At 41.7% G+C, this 13,176-nt stretch overlaps 1 protein-coding gene across 1 annotated transcript in view; it reads right to left on the bottom strand.

Moving 5' to 3' along the window:
- The window catches only part of LOC120542966 (leukocyte cell-derived chemotaxin-2-like), a 36,797-nt gene extending 24,209 nt beyond the window's left edge, over nucleotides 1-12,588 (bottom strand). Inside the window, exons 1-2 of the mRNA XM_039775740.1 lie at nucleotides 12,408-12,588; nucleotides 7,712-7,858 (exon numbers count right to left, since the gene is read on the bottom strand). Coding sequence (XP_039631674.1) covers nucleotides 7,712-7,858; nucleotides 12,408-12,447 — 187 coding nt within the window. The 5' untranslated portion in view covers nucleotides 12,448-12,588. The remainder of the gene's footprint in view (nucleotides 1-7,711; nucleotides 7,859-12,407) is intronic.
- Between the last annotated feature and the right edge of the window lie 588 nt (nucleotides 12,589-13,176).

Raw genomic sequence — 13,176 nt, 5'->3', positions numbered from 1 at the left:
ACCGCGACAGTGGCTTAAGCAACATTTGCAAATCACGTGTGTAAATGGGGAGACCAAGTCGTATCGTTCCGCTCACTGTTACATCACCTGGAAGGTGATGGTGGTCACGGTGTTGCCCGAACCCCCCTATCCAGTGATTTTGGGACAAGACTGGTCACACAGAAAGTGCGGTAAGACACACACCGCTCCCGGGGCCTCATTGGGTCTGGCTATGAGGGGACGAGGCTCCCTTCCCGCGGTCTCCACGCCATGCTCTGGGGCAGGCCATAATGGTGCAGGTACATCGGGGGACGCTTCCTTCGCGACGGACCCTAACCCGGAAGTATCCGCCGGAGAAGGGACGAGCCAGGGAACGCTTCCGCTGACCAGCTCACAAGACCCCCTGAGCAGTTTGGACCATCAGTTTCGCTCCACGCCTGCCTCATTTAAAAGGGAGCAGTGGAATGACAATTCCCTGCAGTTTGCCCGTAATGCGATATTTCTTCCAGGCAGCTCACAAGCTGATGGATCCATGCCACACAAGCCCTTTTTTGTTATGGAGAATGATCTGTTGTATCGGGAGGCGACCCACGAGGGTGAGGTGCGGAAGTTGTTGCTAGTCCCGCGTACCTTCCGGTGGGAGGTATGTGAACTAGCTCACATTCCTCTCCTAGGCGCCCACCTCGGGGCCGAGAAAACACTAGAAAGGATAAAACTCCGTTTTTACTGGCCCGGGATCAACAAGGAGGTCCGGCGCTTCTGCCAATCCTGTCCGGAATGTCAGATTCGGCAGATTCCTAGGAGGGACCGCGCTTCTCTCGTCCCAATACCCCTGATAGATATTCCCTTTGACAAAATAGGGATGGACTTAGTAGGACCCCTGGAACCCTCAAACCGTGGCCATAAATATATACTGGTCATGGTGGATTACGCTACCCGATATCTAGAGGTGGTTCCCCTGCGCTCCGCTAACACAAAAAATATCGCACGGGAATTGGTCAACCTATTTTCTAGAGTGGGTATCCCCAAAGAAGTCCTCACAGACCAGGGTACACCCTTCACCTCAGATACTTTCAGGGAGGTTGCCAGATTACTGAGAATAAAGCACCTGAAGACGTCTGTCTATCACCCTCAAACAGACAGGCTGGTAGAGCATTTTAATCAGACGCTTAAACAGATGCTCCGCAAGGTATTCAACGTCGATGGCAGGAACTGGGACCAGCTCCTACCGCTCGTGCTTTTTGCTTACCGGGAAGTGCCCCAGGCCTCTATGGGCTTCTCCCCTTTTGAGTTATTGTACGGGCGACAACCCCGAGGACTTTTGGACATACTAAAAGAGGGCTGGGAGGCTGAGGCCCTTCCCTCCTCCAATATATTGGAGTATGTGGCGCAACTGCGCGACAGACTCGCTAAAATCAGGCCACTCCTAAAGGACCATGTGACTCGTGCGCAGGCAGCGCAGGCCCAGTGTTACAACCGCAACTCCGTCCTCCGGGAGTTCCTCCCGGGGGACCAAGTGATGGTGCTCGTTCCTACCTCCCATTCCAAATTGCTAGCTCACTGGCAGGGGCCATACGAGGTTAAGGAAAGAAAGGGGCTCGTCGACTATTTAGTTAAACAACCCAATCGTCGGCCGAGTGAGAGGATCTACCACGTCAATTTGTTAAAACCTTGGAAGGACAGGGAGGAGATCTCCCAACACTCGTAGATCCCTCTCCCTATTCGCTAGCACGTCTGCCCTTAACCTCGGTGATGAGCTGACACCCCTACAGCAGCAGGAGATAACCAAGGCAATCCGCGCCGTCCCCGAAGTAGTGAGCGAGTCACCGGGCCGGACCTCGCTGATTGCGCACGATATAGTCACGGACCCCGGAGTAATCGTCCGGGAGAGGCCCTATAGACTCCCAGAGGCAAAACGCGCTGAAGTGGAACTGGAGGTGCAACGGATGTTGGATATGGACATTATTGAGGAAAGCCATAGTCCTTGGTCCAGTCCTATCGTCCTCATTTCCAAGCCGGACGGCTCCTGGAGGTTCTGTAATGACTTTAGACGTCTGAATCAGTTCTCCAAGTTCAACGCCTACCTGATGCCCCACATTGATGACCTACTTGAGCGGCTGGGTGCGGCTCGATACTTGACTACTCTTGACATAACGAAAGGGTATTGGCAAATTCCCTTAACTGCATCTGCAAAAGAAAAAACGGCCTTTAGCACCCCTAGTGGACACTGGCAATACAAGGTCCTCCCATTTGGGCTGCACGGGGCCCCAGCGACATTTCAACGTCTGGTGGATAGAGTGCTGAAGCTCCACCAGTCCTATAGTGCCGCCTACCTGGATGACGTCGTCATCTATTCCGGCACCTGGGAGGAGCATCTATTGCAGGTCTCTGCTGTCCTTCACGACACTAGCTAAAGCCAGCCTCCGCATTAACCCCTGTAAGTGTTTTTTTGGCTTAAAGGAGGCCAAGTATTTAGGCTTCCTTGTGGGACGAGGACAGGTGAGACCCCAATGTTCCAAAATCAAAGACATCCTGGAATGGCCCCGTCCGAATACCAAGAGTCAGGTGCAGGCTTTCTTGGGGTTGGCGGGGTACTACCGCCGGTTCATACCCCACTTCTCTGAAAGGGCAGCACCCTTGACCAATTTACGCATTCAGTGACCTAAAAAGGCCCTAAAGTCGGCACCTGTATTAAGGACCCCTGATTTTGGGCTCCCTTTTATCCTCCAGACCGACGCTTCGGACACAGGCCTGGACGCCGTGTTGAGCCAAAGCGTCAATGGTGTCGAACACCCCGTGATGTACTTAAGCCGGAAACTGCTGGACCGAGAGACCAGGTATGCGGCAGTGGAGAGGGAAGCCTTGGCCATTAAGTGGGTTGTAACCCATCTCCGGTACTACCTGTGTTAGTGAATTAAAGGAATGGATGAATGAGAACTACTTGTCTTTAAATACAGATAAAACAGAGATGTTAATTGTTGGAGGGAATGACGCTGATCACAGCAATATTTTGTCGTCATTTAACTCAGTTGGAATCCCAATTAATTTTACTGAATCAGCCCGCAATCTAGGTGTTATCTTTGACTCTAGCATGTCATTTAAAGCGCATATTACAAAGTCGTCCAAAACATGTTTTTCCATCTTAAAATATTAGGAAATTAAGGCGCTTTCTAAATAAACAGGATTGTGAGAAATTAATTCATGCATTTATCTCTAGTAGGATTGACTACTGCAATGCGGTGTTCACTGGCTGTTCAAACTGTTCTCTATACAGCTTCCAGTTAATCCAAAATGCCGCTGCAAGAATTATTACAAGAACAAGAAAATATGAACACATAACCCCAGTTCTTAAATCTTTACACTGGCTCCCAGTTAAGTTCAGGGCAGATTTCAAAATCCTCCTTTTAACATATAAAGCATTAAATGGCCAAGGTCCGCTTACTTGTCTGAACTTATCATGACTTACAAACCTGAGCGCACATTAAGATCTCAAGATGCCGGTCTGCTTAGGATTCCAAGGATTAATAAAATAACAGTGGGAGGTCGAGCTTTTAGTTACAGGGCCCCTAAACTGTGGAATGGTCTTCCTGCTTCCATAAGAGATGCCCCTCGGTCTCAGCCTTTAAATCCCGGCTGAAGACTCACTACTTCAGTTTAGCATATCCTGACTAGAGCTGCTGATTAACTGTACATACTGCATCTCTGTTGTTAGTCATTAGCACTATAACATAAGTAACATGAATAATTATATTTGAATACTAACCCTCACCTATTCTGTTTCTTTTCTCGGTACCCAAATGTGGCAATTGGTGACACGCCCACCTGCCAAGTTGTTTGCCTGCATATGGTAAAGTCATCCCTGATGGAGGATCACAGGAATCATGGGAAAGAGGGGTCCTTTCATCGGAGCAACGTTTCAGCCGTGGCATGGCCAAATGGGGAGGCAGCTAGATGGATGAGGTCTCCAGGACTCTAAAAATATCCAAACCTAATTATGTCATATCATCTACTGTTAAACCGTAATTCTAAAATTTTTATTATTATGCTGTCTTAAGGAATTGTTCTGTTGTGTATATTGTATTGTATTGACCCCCTACTTTTGACACCCACTGCACGCCCAACCTACCTGGAAAGGGTCTCTCTTGAACTGCCTTTCCCGCGGTTTCTTCCATTTTTCCCTACAAGGTTTTTATTGGGAGTTTTTCCTTGTCTTCTCAGAGAGTCAAGGCTGGGGGGCTGTCAAAAGGCAGGGCCTGTTAAAGCCCATTTCGGCACTTCCTGTGTGATTTTGGGCTATACAAAAATAAACTGTATTGTATTGTATTATTGTATTGTACCTGTTGGGTCGCGAATTCACTCTAGTGACTGAACACGCTGCGCTTCAGTGGATGTCCCTGCAAAAGAGTCGAATCCGCGGGTCACCAGGTGGTTTCTGGACTTACAACCCTATAAGTTTACGGTCACTTATCATCACGGCAACCTTCAGGCCAATGCCGATGCCCTCTCTCGCATCCACAACCTCTCGGTTAGGTCCGCCCGACCTGACGGTCTTGGGCTGGGGTGTCGTGTCACGCACGCGCAAATAGGAGACCGCGGACGGACCTTATCGCGCTTCGGAAGACGTTCGCCGGCAGGGAGTGGCGGGTACTAACCTTTCTCCTTTGCTTTCTTCCAGGAAAAAAGACGCTCCGCCACCATAAGCCTTATTTGCCCTCAGCACGTTACTGCCGCCCTTCCTCCGCCATTGTTCCTGACGTCATCAATCCCATCTTCCCTCACGGTTCCTTCCCAGCATTCCTCCACTTCCGCTCCTCCTACATAAATGGTCACGACGCCATCTTCGGCGTCGCGCATATGAACCTGTTGTGTTTATAATTTTGACCAAGTATTTTTGGATTAATTGTGGATTGTCTGCAATATACGGGGCCGGAAAACCCCAAACCTTTATGCTGCTTGTTGTTGCATCTTTTACACTATCTATCTCTATCTATCTATCTATCTATCTATCAACCCAATGATCCTCTCCCCCTCCTCTCCACCTCTCCTCCATGCCTACTGCCCTCTACTGAACAAGGCAGGAACACCACATCTATCTATCTATCTTTATGAGTGAGAATGAGATATATTTCATTGAACAAATTTTTAACAGTGAGTATATGGAACATTAAAATAACGAGAATTCACTCGAGCTCCATATGAGCAAAGCATACAATTATACAACTCAAAATTATATATCGAGCACATCTGTCTCGACTAAAACTCTCCAAAATGTTTCCAGGGCATGATCCAACCTGCGAACGTTGCAACCAAGCCCCAGCCTCACTAGGTCACATGTTCTGGGCCTGCACCAAATTAACATTATTCTGGACAAAAATTTTTAATTACCTCTCAGATAGCCTTGGACTCACAATCCCTCCTAACCCATTAACAGCTGTGTTTGGGGTTCTTCCAGAGGGGCTTAAAGTGGAGAAGGACAAACAAATTGTGATTGCATTTACTACACTCTTGGCACGCAGACTTATTCTGATAAACTGGAAGAACCCAAACTCTTCTCTTTTAAGTCAGTGGGAAACCGATGTGTTATATTATTTGAAATTGGAAAAAATCAAATACTCAGTTAGAGGATCCATACAGACTTTTTTCAAAACATGGCAGGATCTAATCAGTAATATTTTAAAATAAGGTTATAAAGCACAGAGAATTTATTAACTTAGGTATGTTTACAAACCTTAAATCTTACACTGTTTGGCTTGCTCTCTCTCAGGGGTGGGGATCGATCTGTTCTTAACATAATTCTTTTTTTTTTGTAAAAACTTGATTGCTATGTATGGATTGTAATAAAATTAATAAAATAAATTAAAAAAATAAATAAATAAAATAACGAATTGGGATAGAAATATGCAATCTTTTTTAGAGAAAAGCAAAACTAATATTTTATGTTCAGTGCTAAATTCTCATCTATCCACAGTGCAGTTAAGATGATGATAGACGTTGCACAAACAGTGCTGCTCCAAATGTCAGTGGTGAAGCTAACCACTGTTATGTTGTGCACTAAGCGGCCAACATGATATTTTACAAACTCATGCTTCCTTGGTAAGGTGATCTCTGTGATGTGGGTATGACTTTGTTGTACTTGGGTTTTGACACATTCAGGAGGCACCAAAATCCCACATTATCAACAACTGACAGTGGTTGATTGTCAAGAACAATATACTGGGCAGGCACTTCTGTTATTTGCACTACCTGGGGGTTATCATTAGACATTTCATTTTCCTCTCCTTCCTAGAGTCTGCCGCAACATTGGTGGATGCCGTGCTCCGCCAGTGGCAATTTCATCATGCTCATTCTTATGCTTACTTTCACAGTTTACAGTCCATTAGGCTTTGTTTTTCATCGTTCATTATAAAAAACAAACTTCCACATCGCATACGTTTTGTGCTCTCTGCTTCTTAAGTTTCACACAATCACACGTGCATGTTAATAGTACCAGTTTTAGGCATCAGGGTATTTTTATGAGTACAAGTACATGAGCACTGTGTCAGAACAAAGTCTGATACCAGTATAGGTTTCATTGCATTCCTAGTTGTACGGTATTGTTTCCCCTGTATATTGAGACCTGTAGACATGGGAAGATCATCAGCTTTCCTCATCTGTTTATATTTTGATGCTGTTTTGCTTAACAACTAGAAGATTAAACTGTCTTTAGTGCATTATGATATAATAATATAATAAATGTTTTTTTGTTCCAGCACTGTGGTGTTTTGTTGTTCCTTAGGGGATAGTCAAGTGGGCAAGAAAACCCTCGTGGACTTATCTATAGGCCCTTCATGGTCATTTCTTTCCAAAGGTTTGGTTCATTTAAGAGAGTTTATAACTGTATGCTTTTCCCTATTAGTCTCCCAGGCATTTTGATAATCCTTGGTGCCTGAAAAATATTTTAGCTTTCATCCCAGATAAATGTTCAATGTAGATGAACAGAAAATTTCAATGGAAATGGGTAAAGCAAGTATTGAAAAACTGCCCTGTATGCATTTTAGGATCTGAATTAGCCTACTACTGACTGTAATCAGTTAGTTAGTTTGAAGTGATAGATGAAATGACATTGAAAGATTAAAGCAAATAGATATGTATAAAGAAGAAAAATAAATTAATCTCACAATGGAAAAATTGTGTTCTCTTTGGACTTTCATCCTAATAATGGTAATAGTGTGAATGTAAAGAAAAAAGGATGACTTTATTAAAATCATCAAGGAACAAAGATCTTCTTTCATGCTGTCTTTACCAAAACCACTTAAGAACGGTAAATGATATTTGTCATACACCAGAGCCATTAGTTAAGATTTGGAATAAGACTATTATGTAAACCACAAAATTATGGTGAAAAATATTCATTCTTAAAGCTTCCTTTTTCAGCTAAACAGCATAATGAACAGACCCAGCCCATAGCAATGAAAGCACTCATTCATAAGCACCTAAGACAAAATGAGCATCCATTAGTGCTCATCGTACAAAGACAAAACAATATCCCCTCAACCTCAGCTTATTTTTCTAAACTGGATTTTAAAGTTTTTACTACTGTTAAATGACAGCAACAGTCATAACAAAGTTTGTAAAAGACCACTACTCTGTATCTGCTGACTAATAGTGCATGTGTACTTTGTGCTGTGATTTTGCTAACTGCTGAAGTGAGGTCTGTTTTCAGGATGATAGCATTCAGTGAAAATATACTTACGATGCATGCAGCACTGGCGACTGGCAGGTCCGGAGCAAAGTCCTTTCATGTAGGACCCACTACAAGGTGAAGAAACATCCTGACAGCGCCCTCCTTGCTGTGTACACTTGGCATCACTCTGGGACCAAGAGGATTCAATGCCGAAAGCTAAACAGAATTAAAATTATTATAACTGAAATTACACATTTCTTCAGAGAATGCAAGAAAAAAACTTTGTGAGATTGATCTTTTGAGACAAGTAAATTAATAAATAAATATGACCACATTTGGACAATCAAATAAACAGAACAATACACTATTGGACAAATGAACAAGTAACTACTACATTAAACTGAAAGGCTCAGTCAAAGCTTTATTCTTTACTTGATAGAAGTTTCCAGAATTGTTCTTTACAATGGTGGTATTGGCTACATTATGTTATGTAAATTTAAATTTATTTCTATTATATTGCCTGACATGATATGCCCCTAAAAAGTAATGGCCTAATAGGAAGCAATTCCTTCAGTGCTTAAATGCCTACTGATCTTTTGTCCAACTAGGAGTCTTCAATACTCAAGATCGAGGTACCTGCTCGAAGTCTAAACGATGAACAGCTGTTGGACTCCTTTATGTTAGTTGTGGATTGTTGACTGCTGACAACATTTCCCAAATCAAGTCATAATTCTTTGTGTCGTGTTGTATTAATTTCTTAATTTTAACAAATTTATTAATTAAACTTCTCATTATTAAGGTCCTGGCCCAATGTTCTGCAAAAATGATTCCAGGAATGGTCAGAAGTGATCCAAGAATGGTAATAAAGCCTAAGATCATAGCTGAGAATATGCTAAATAATGTGTCAAAAGGGGTGATGAGGTGAAGGTTCACTTGTGGGAGGAAGAGGCCAATGTTAAGAGAGAGAAACTACAGGTGAGACAGGGTGTGCTTTTAGGCACTTGAGTGACTGGCATATAGGTGTTCAGCAACCTGTGTAGGTTGTATGGGAGGTAGGCTTTAGGGGTTTGCTTTCCCTTCTGTAATAAATTCATCATTTGTTGTATTTATGGAATACTTGTTTTCATGCTACATGTGAGGAGATGTTTCGATGGTACTCCAACTTTTAATATTCTTCTTTTAAAGAATATACAGTATATGTGCATAAAGTATATGTATTCAAGCTCAGGTCAGTTTGGAACGGGAACAGCTGAAGCAAGGCACTAACACGTCTAAATGCAATAGCACTATACAACACCCTGTTATATTATATTATAATTTTATTTGAATGCTAATAGTGCTTTTGCTTTAAAATATAAAAGTACATCCCAGAAAAATATCAGTTCCCACTTGTGTCATATAGTACATACGTTTTTGACATCTGTCATAAAGAATGTTTTTTCCTGTTATGCAGGATCATTGCACACTGTGCTAAAGTGATATGTACAAGCTGATATATATATATATATATATGATTTTGTTACATTATTACTGAAGAAATTTTTTATTATTGTTTCATCAATTCGCCGGGGTCCATGGCCAGCCGGGACGCCCCTTCACTGTATATTCAGGGGGAGCAGCCCTGGATGGTGCAATACCTCCCCCTGGACGCTAGATGGCCGCCCCTCTGGGTTGGAGCGTGCCTCAGTTTCCCGCAAGACTCCATGGGAATTGGAGCTGGGTGCAGCCCCGTTGGGTCCCGCAGGCACCGTCAGGGGGTGCTGCAGCTGGGACTCCTGAGCCCATGTGGGCAGCATATTCAACACACCCGGAAGTGCAGCTGGATGTCGGCAATCAAGCACCTGGAGCAATTCTGGGTGCCCAATAAAAGGAGCCAACAAGCACCACTCAGCAGCCAGAGTCGGGTGGAGGAGGAAAAGGTTGCCTGGGAGGAGTGGTGGTACGGAGGAGAAGAAAGTGCGTTTAATTTGTGTGTTGGTGCAGTGGGACACAGGAAAGACGTGTCCCATGGCTGAAGAAACTAAAAGTTTATTTGTTTTATACGTGTGCCTCCGTGTCCAATCTGTGCTGGGCCGGGCACATATATAGCACCATATTACAACCATAAAGATAACATTCATGTCATAATGCATGAGTAAATAGTGATGAAATGAAATACAAACATTTCACTGTTGTTAGTTCTTCTTGTGTTATTGGGGAATATCTAAAACTAATATTTACTTTGATAAAAGAATAACATCTAGTTGGCTACATGCTGATTACCTAAAACTACTTTGGGAAACCATTCCTTCTTATTTAAAACAAACAAAAACAGAATTTTAATTATAATTATTTGCAGAATAAGAGTGAATAGATAGCAAATTACTAAGATTCTGGTTACTTTAAATATGTGTGATTCTTACGATCCTTGAACATGACAAATTACATTTCAGTACCCTCAAGCGCTCATCACTCCCCTTGTAAAGCTGGCTTAATAGCCAATTATTCTCCATCTCCTACATCATAATTTCTTACAGTGAAAGCTTCCTGGAACAAAAGGCAAATGGACAAAAAGTGTTGGTTTGGTTTTATTTTTGAGAAAGCACAACTCAAACTCCAGGTTGGAGACATCTACCACAATGTTATGTTTCAGCCACAATTTCTTCTCTGGCTCAAGTGTGCTTTCTGATTATGTTTTTTATTCATCATTTAAATGTCATTTAGTAAATGCTGTTGGTTTTGTCTTTGTTTGTGCTTTGTGTCATATGATTTAATGAATATCACTTTGTATATTGATAAGTTGGAGTTTCAAAGGATACCGAAGTAGCTGTCGCAGAGGTGCTCCATCTTGAGCTAGAAGAAGATAGCAACTCATTAAACAGCCATTAGATACCTCCAAAATTTTAAACGTTTGGAGCTTCTGAAGAATTAAGGCAGCTACTATAGCTGAACAGCCTACACATTTTGTTTTCTTGTACAAAGTAGAACATGAATCACTGTGAATAATTAAAACCAAGTGTAATGTATAAACACCTATACATAAAGAAATTGGTTTAAGGTCAATAGTTTGTAATAGTTAAAGAAGCTAAACTACAGGAGAAAGAGAGAGCATTATTTCTAGCAATAAGCTGTATAAAAGATGCATGTATAGTATAGCCAAAGACCAGAGAAGCTGAATGAACACACTCAGGCTAGTTAATTCTTTGCATTGCTTATATTTCCTCTTATTGGTGTTAGTTAATCTTTAAGTGAAAGCTAAAAAAACAGTGTCTCTTTGTTCATTTGCTGTTAGTGTGGCAGAGAAGGCAAATTGACCATTTCTTGTCTAACTGAAGACCCCTAAAGGCATGAGAGGATGATCTGGTAAATTCCTCTATTGGTGGTAAACTGGATAGAAAGTAATAGAGAGCTCTGTTGAACGAGTAGCTTGCCATAAGAGGTCTCTAGGGTTGAATATGTGGGGAAAAATATCAACAGTGAGACAGGTAAGAGGTTACAGGTAACAGCTTTATAGCGGGTTATGACATTTCTTCCTATTCCTCATTAAAGAAAGAACTAATAGGCTAATTAGGTGCGCGTAATCTAATATCACAATAAAGCAGATGACCTAGAATAAAAAATCAATCTAGATAAAAGTCTAGATGTATAAAAAGTGATACTTGAAAACTGCTAAAATGTACTGTAGTAAGACATTTTGTTCAACAATTCAGTCTCTAGAATGATCAGGCTTGCAGGCTCACACTTCATTTTTAATCAGGATATTGTTTAATTATCCTGTTTCCTTTTTTCACATTTTCTCCATCTCTGTGTGGGTTTTTCTTTTGAGTGTTCTGCTTTTTCTCTTCATTTAAAAACGTAACATTGTAACAGCACACAGTTTAGTCAAACACATACAAATAATGTAACAAATACAACAATGTAATTCAAATTCAAAGAAAACAAAAGAAAAATAATAGAGGAATCAACATTCTGCAAGCAATTTTAGATTGCCCCTTTGTGAGTGTGGGAGTGTGTAAATGTCTATGGCTAATTTCTTCTTTGTGAAGCTTGCTAGAAGGATAAGTTGTGGCCACTGTCATCCTTAAATTGGAAAAAGTGGAGTTTATAACATATGGTAATTGTAAAACTTTGTATTTTATCCAATATAAAATGTAATTTTCAAAACAAGGAGATGGGGGAATTAACCAAATGAAAATTTTCCCTATTAAGCCGGGTATTGCTCCTGACCTGAACTGACTCCCTGGAAAAACTACAAGTTAAACCTTTTCAATGATGGAGGCTGCAGACAGAAGTTAATTAGATGTGTGCTTGAATGAGTGGAAGGAGTGCTAACATTATTTTAAGTATGCAAAAGGAAGTCAGTGATGCAATTCTGGGGTAGTATGCAGAAGAGAAGGTTTCCCTGGGGTGAAGTGTCAGAGTTCTTACTAGTTTACTTTTTACAACACTCACTCAGTCAGACTAAGTAATCTTGTACAATAACAATGTGAAACTAAAAGAAGAGGAACAGCAAATAGGTAGGAGGCAGCAAAACTAAATAACACCCGAAACACCAGACAAATGTTCACAAATACTTGGAAGAAATTATATAGTGAGGAAAAGAACAGGTAACTTGAATATTTTCTTCTGATTACACTAGATGTGTTTCTTAAATGTTTTTCTCATTCAAAACTACAAATTTATTCAGTATTTTAGAATAAAAATATTTAAATGACTTCTAAATGGAAACATATAAAGACTGATAAGTAGACACAAAAATGGGGAAAAAGGCAATGAGAGCACTTACCAAGAATCAAGGTGGCAACTACAATGCTGGCTCGCTGCATGTTGCTCACTTTTTTCTTTTTTTCCAGTGATAAGCTTGGCACCTGTTCACAGCAGAATTCTTCCAAGTCTCCACTAGAAGGGAATTTATATAAATCTGTGTTGGAAGGTGTGGCTGACTTGATTTGGAAAGCCTTCTCCTTCCTTTGTAAATGCGAGTCACCGCCTTTAATGCCCTTTAAGGAAGTGAATGGCTCTTAATGCTGTCACCACCGCAAATCTGTCCCATGAAACAAAGAGAGAGTTGAAGTCAAAGGCTGTCTTTTTAGGCATCTCCTAAAATAAAAAGTGCAATCGGGGTTTCCTTTTAACTTATGTGGTTTGAAGGGAAATGAATGCTAATAATACATTCATTCTCCCTGCACCCTTGTGGTTATGTCTGTTCAGTCTATAAATGGTTAGGCTGATGGGGTCTATACATTGGCCCTCCATGACTGAGAAAGCACTGAATTAATTTGCACCACATCCGGACTGGTGCCCCATCTAAGGTTGGTTTTTCCTTGTGTCACATTTTGGTGGGATAGACCCTGTAAGCAGGAACTGGATTAAGCAGGTTTGATAATGGATGAAAGGGTGGATGGATATTACAAAAAGCATTCTGAAAGCCACTTAAACCAGTTCAGTGTCACAAACAAATTTTAACTTAGCCCTTAAATCAGGAACCAACCCTGGACCTGTCCAAAAAAGGCACCATCTCACTCACATGCTAACACTCACTTATACGGGACCTA

This window comes from Polypterus senegalus, chromosome 13 (assembly GCF_016835505.1).
Source record: "Polypterus senegalus isolate Bchr_013 chromosome 13, ASM1683550v1, whole genome shotgun sequence".
Classification (NCBI taxonomy): Eukaryota; Metazoa; Chordata; class Cladistia; order Polypteriformes; family Polypteridae; genus Polypterus; species Polypterus senegalus.
The sequence above is the reverse complement of the archived record's forward strand: the minus strand, read 5'-3'. Positions and strand labels throughout refer to the sequence as shown.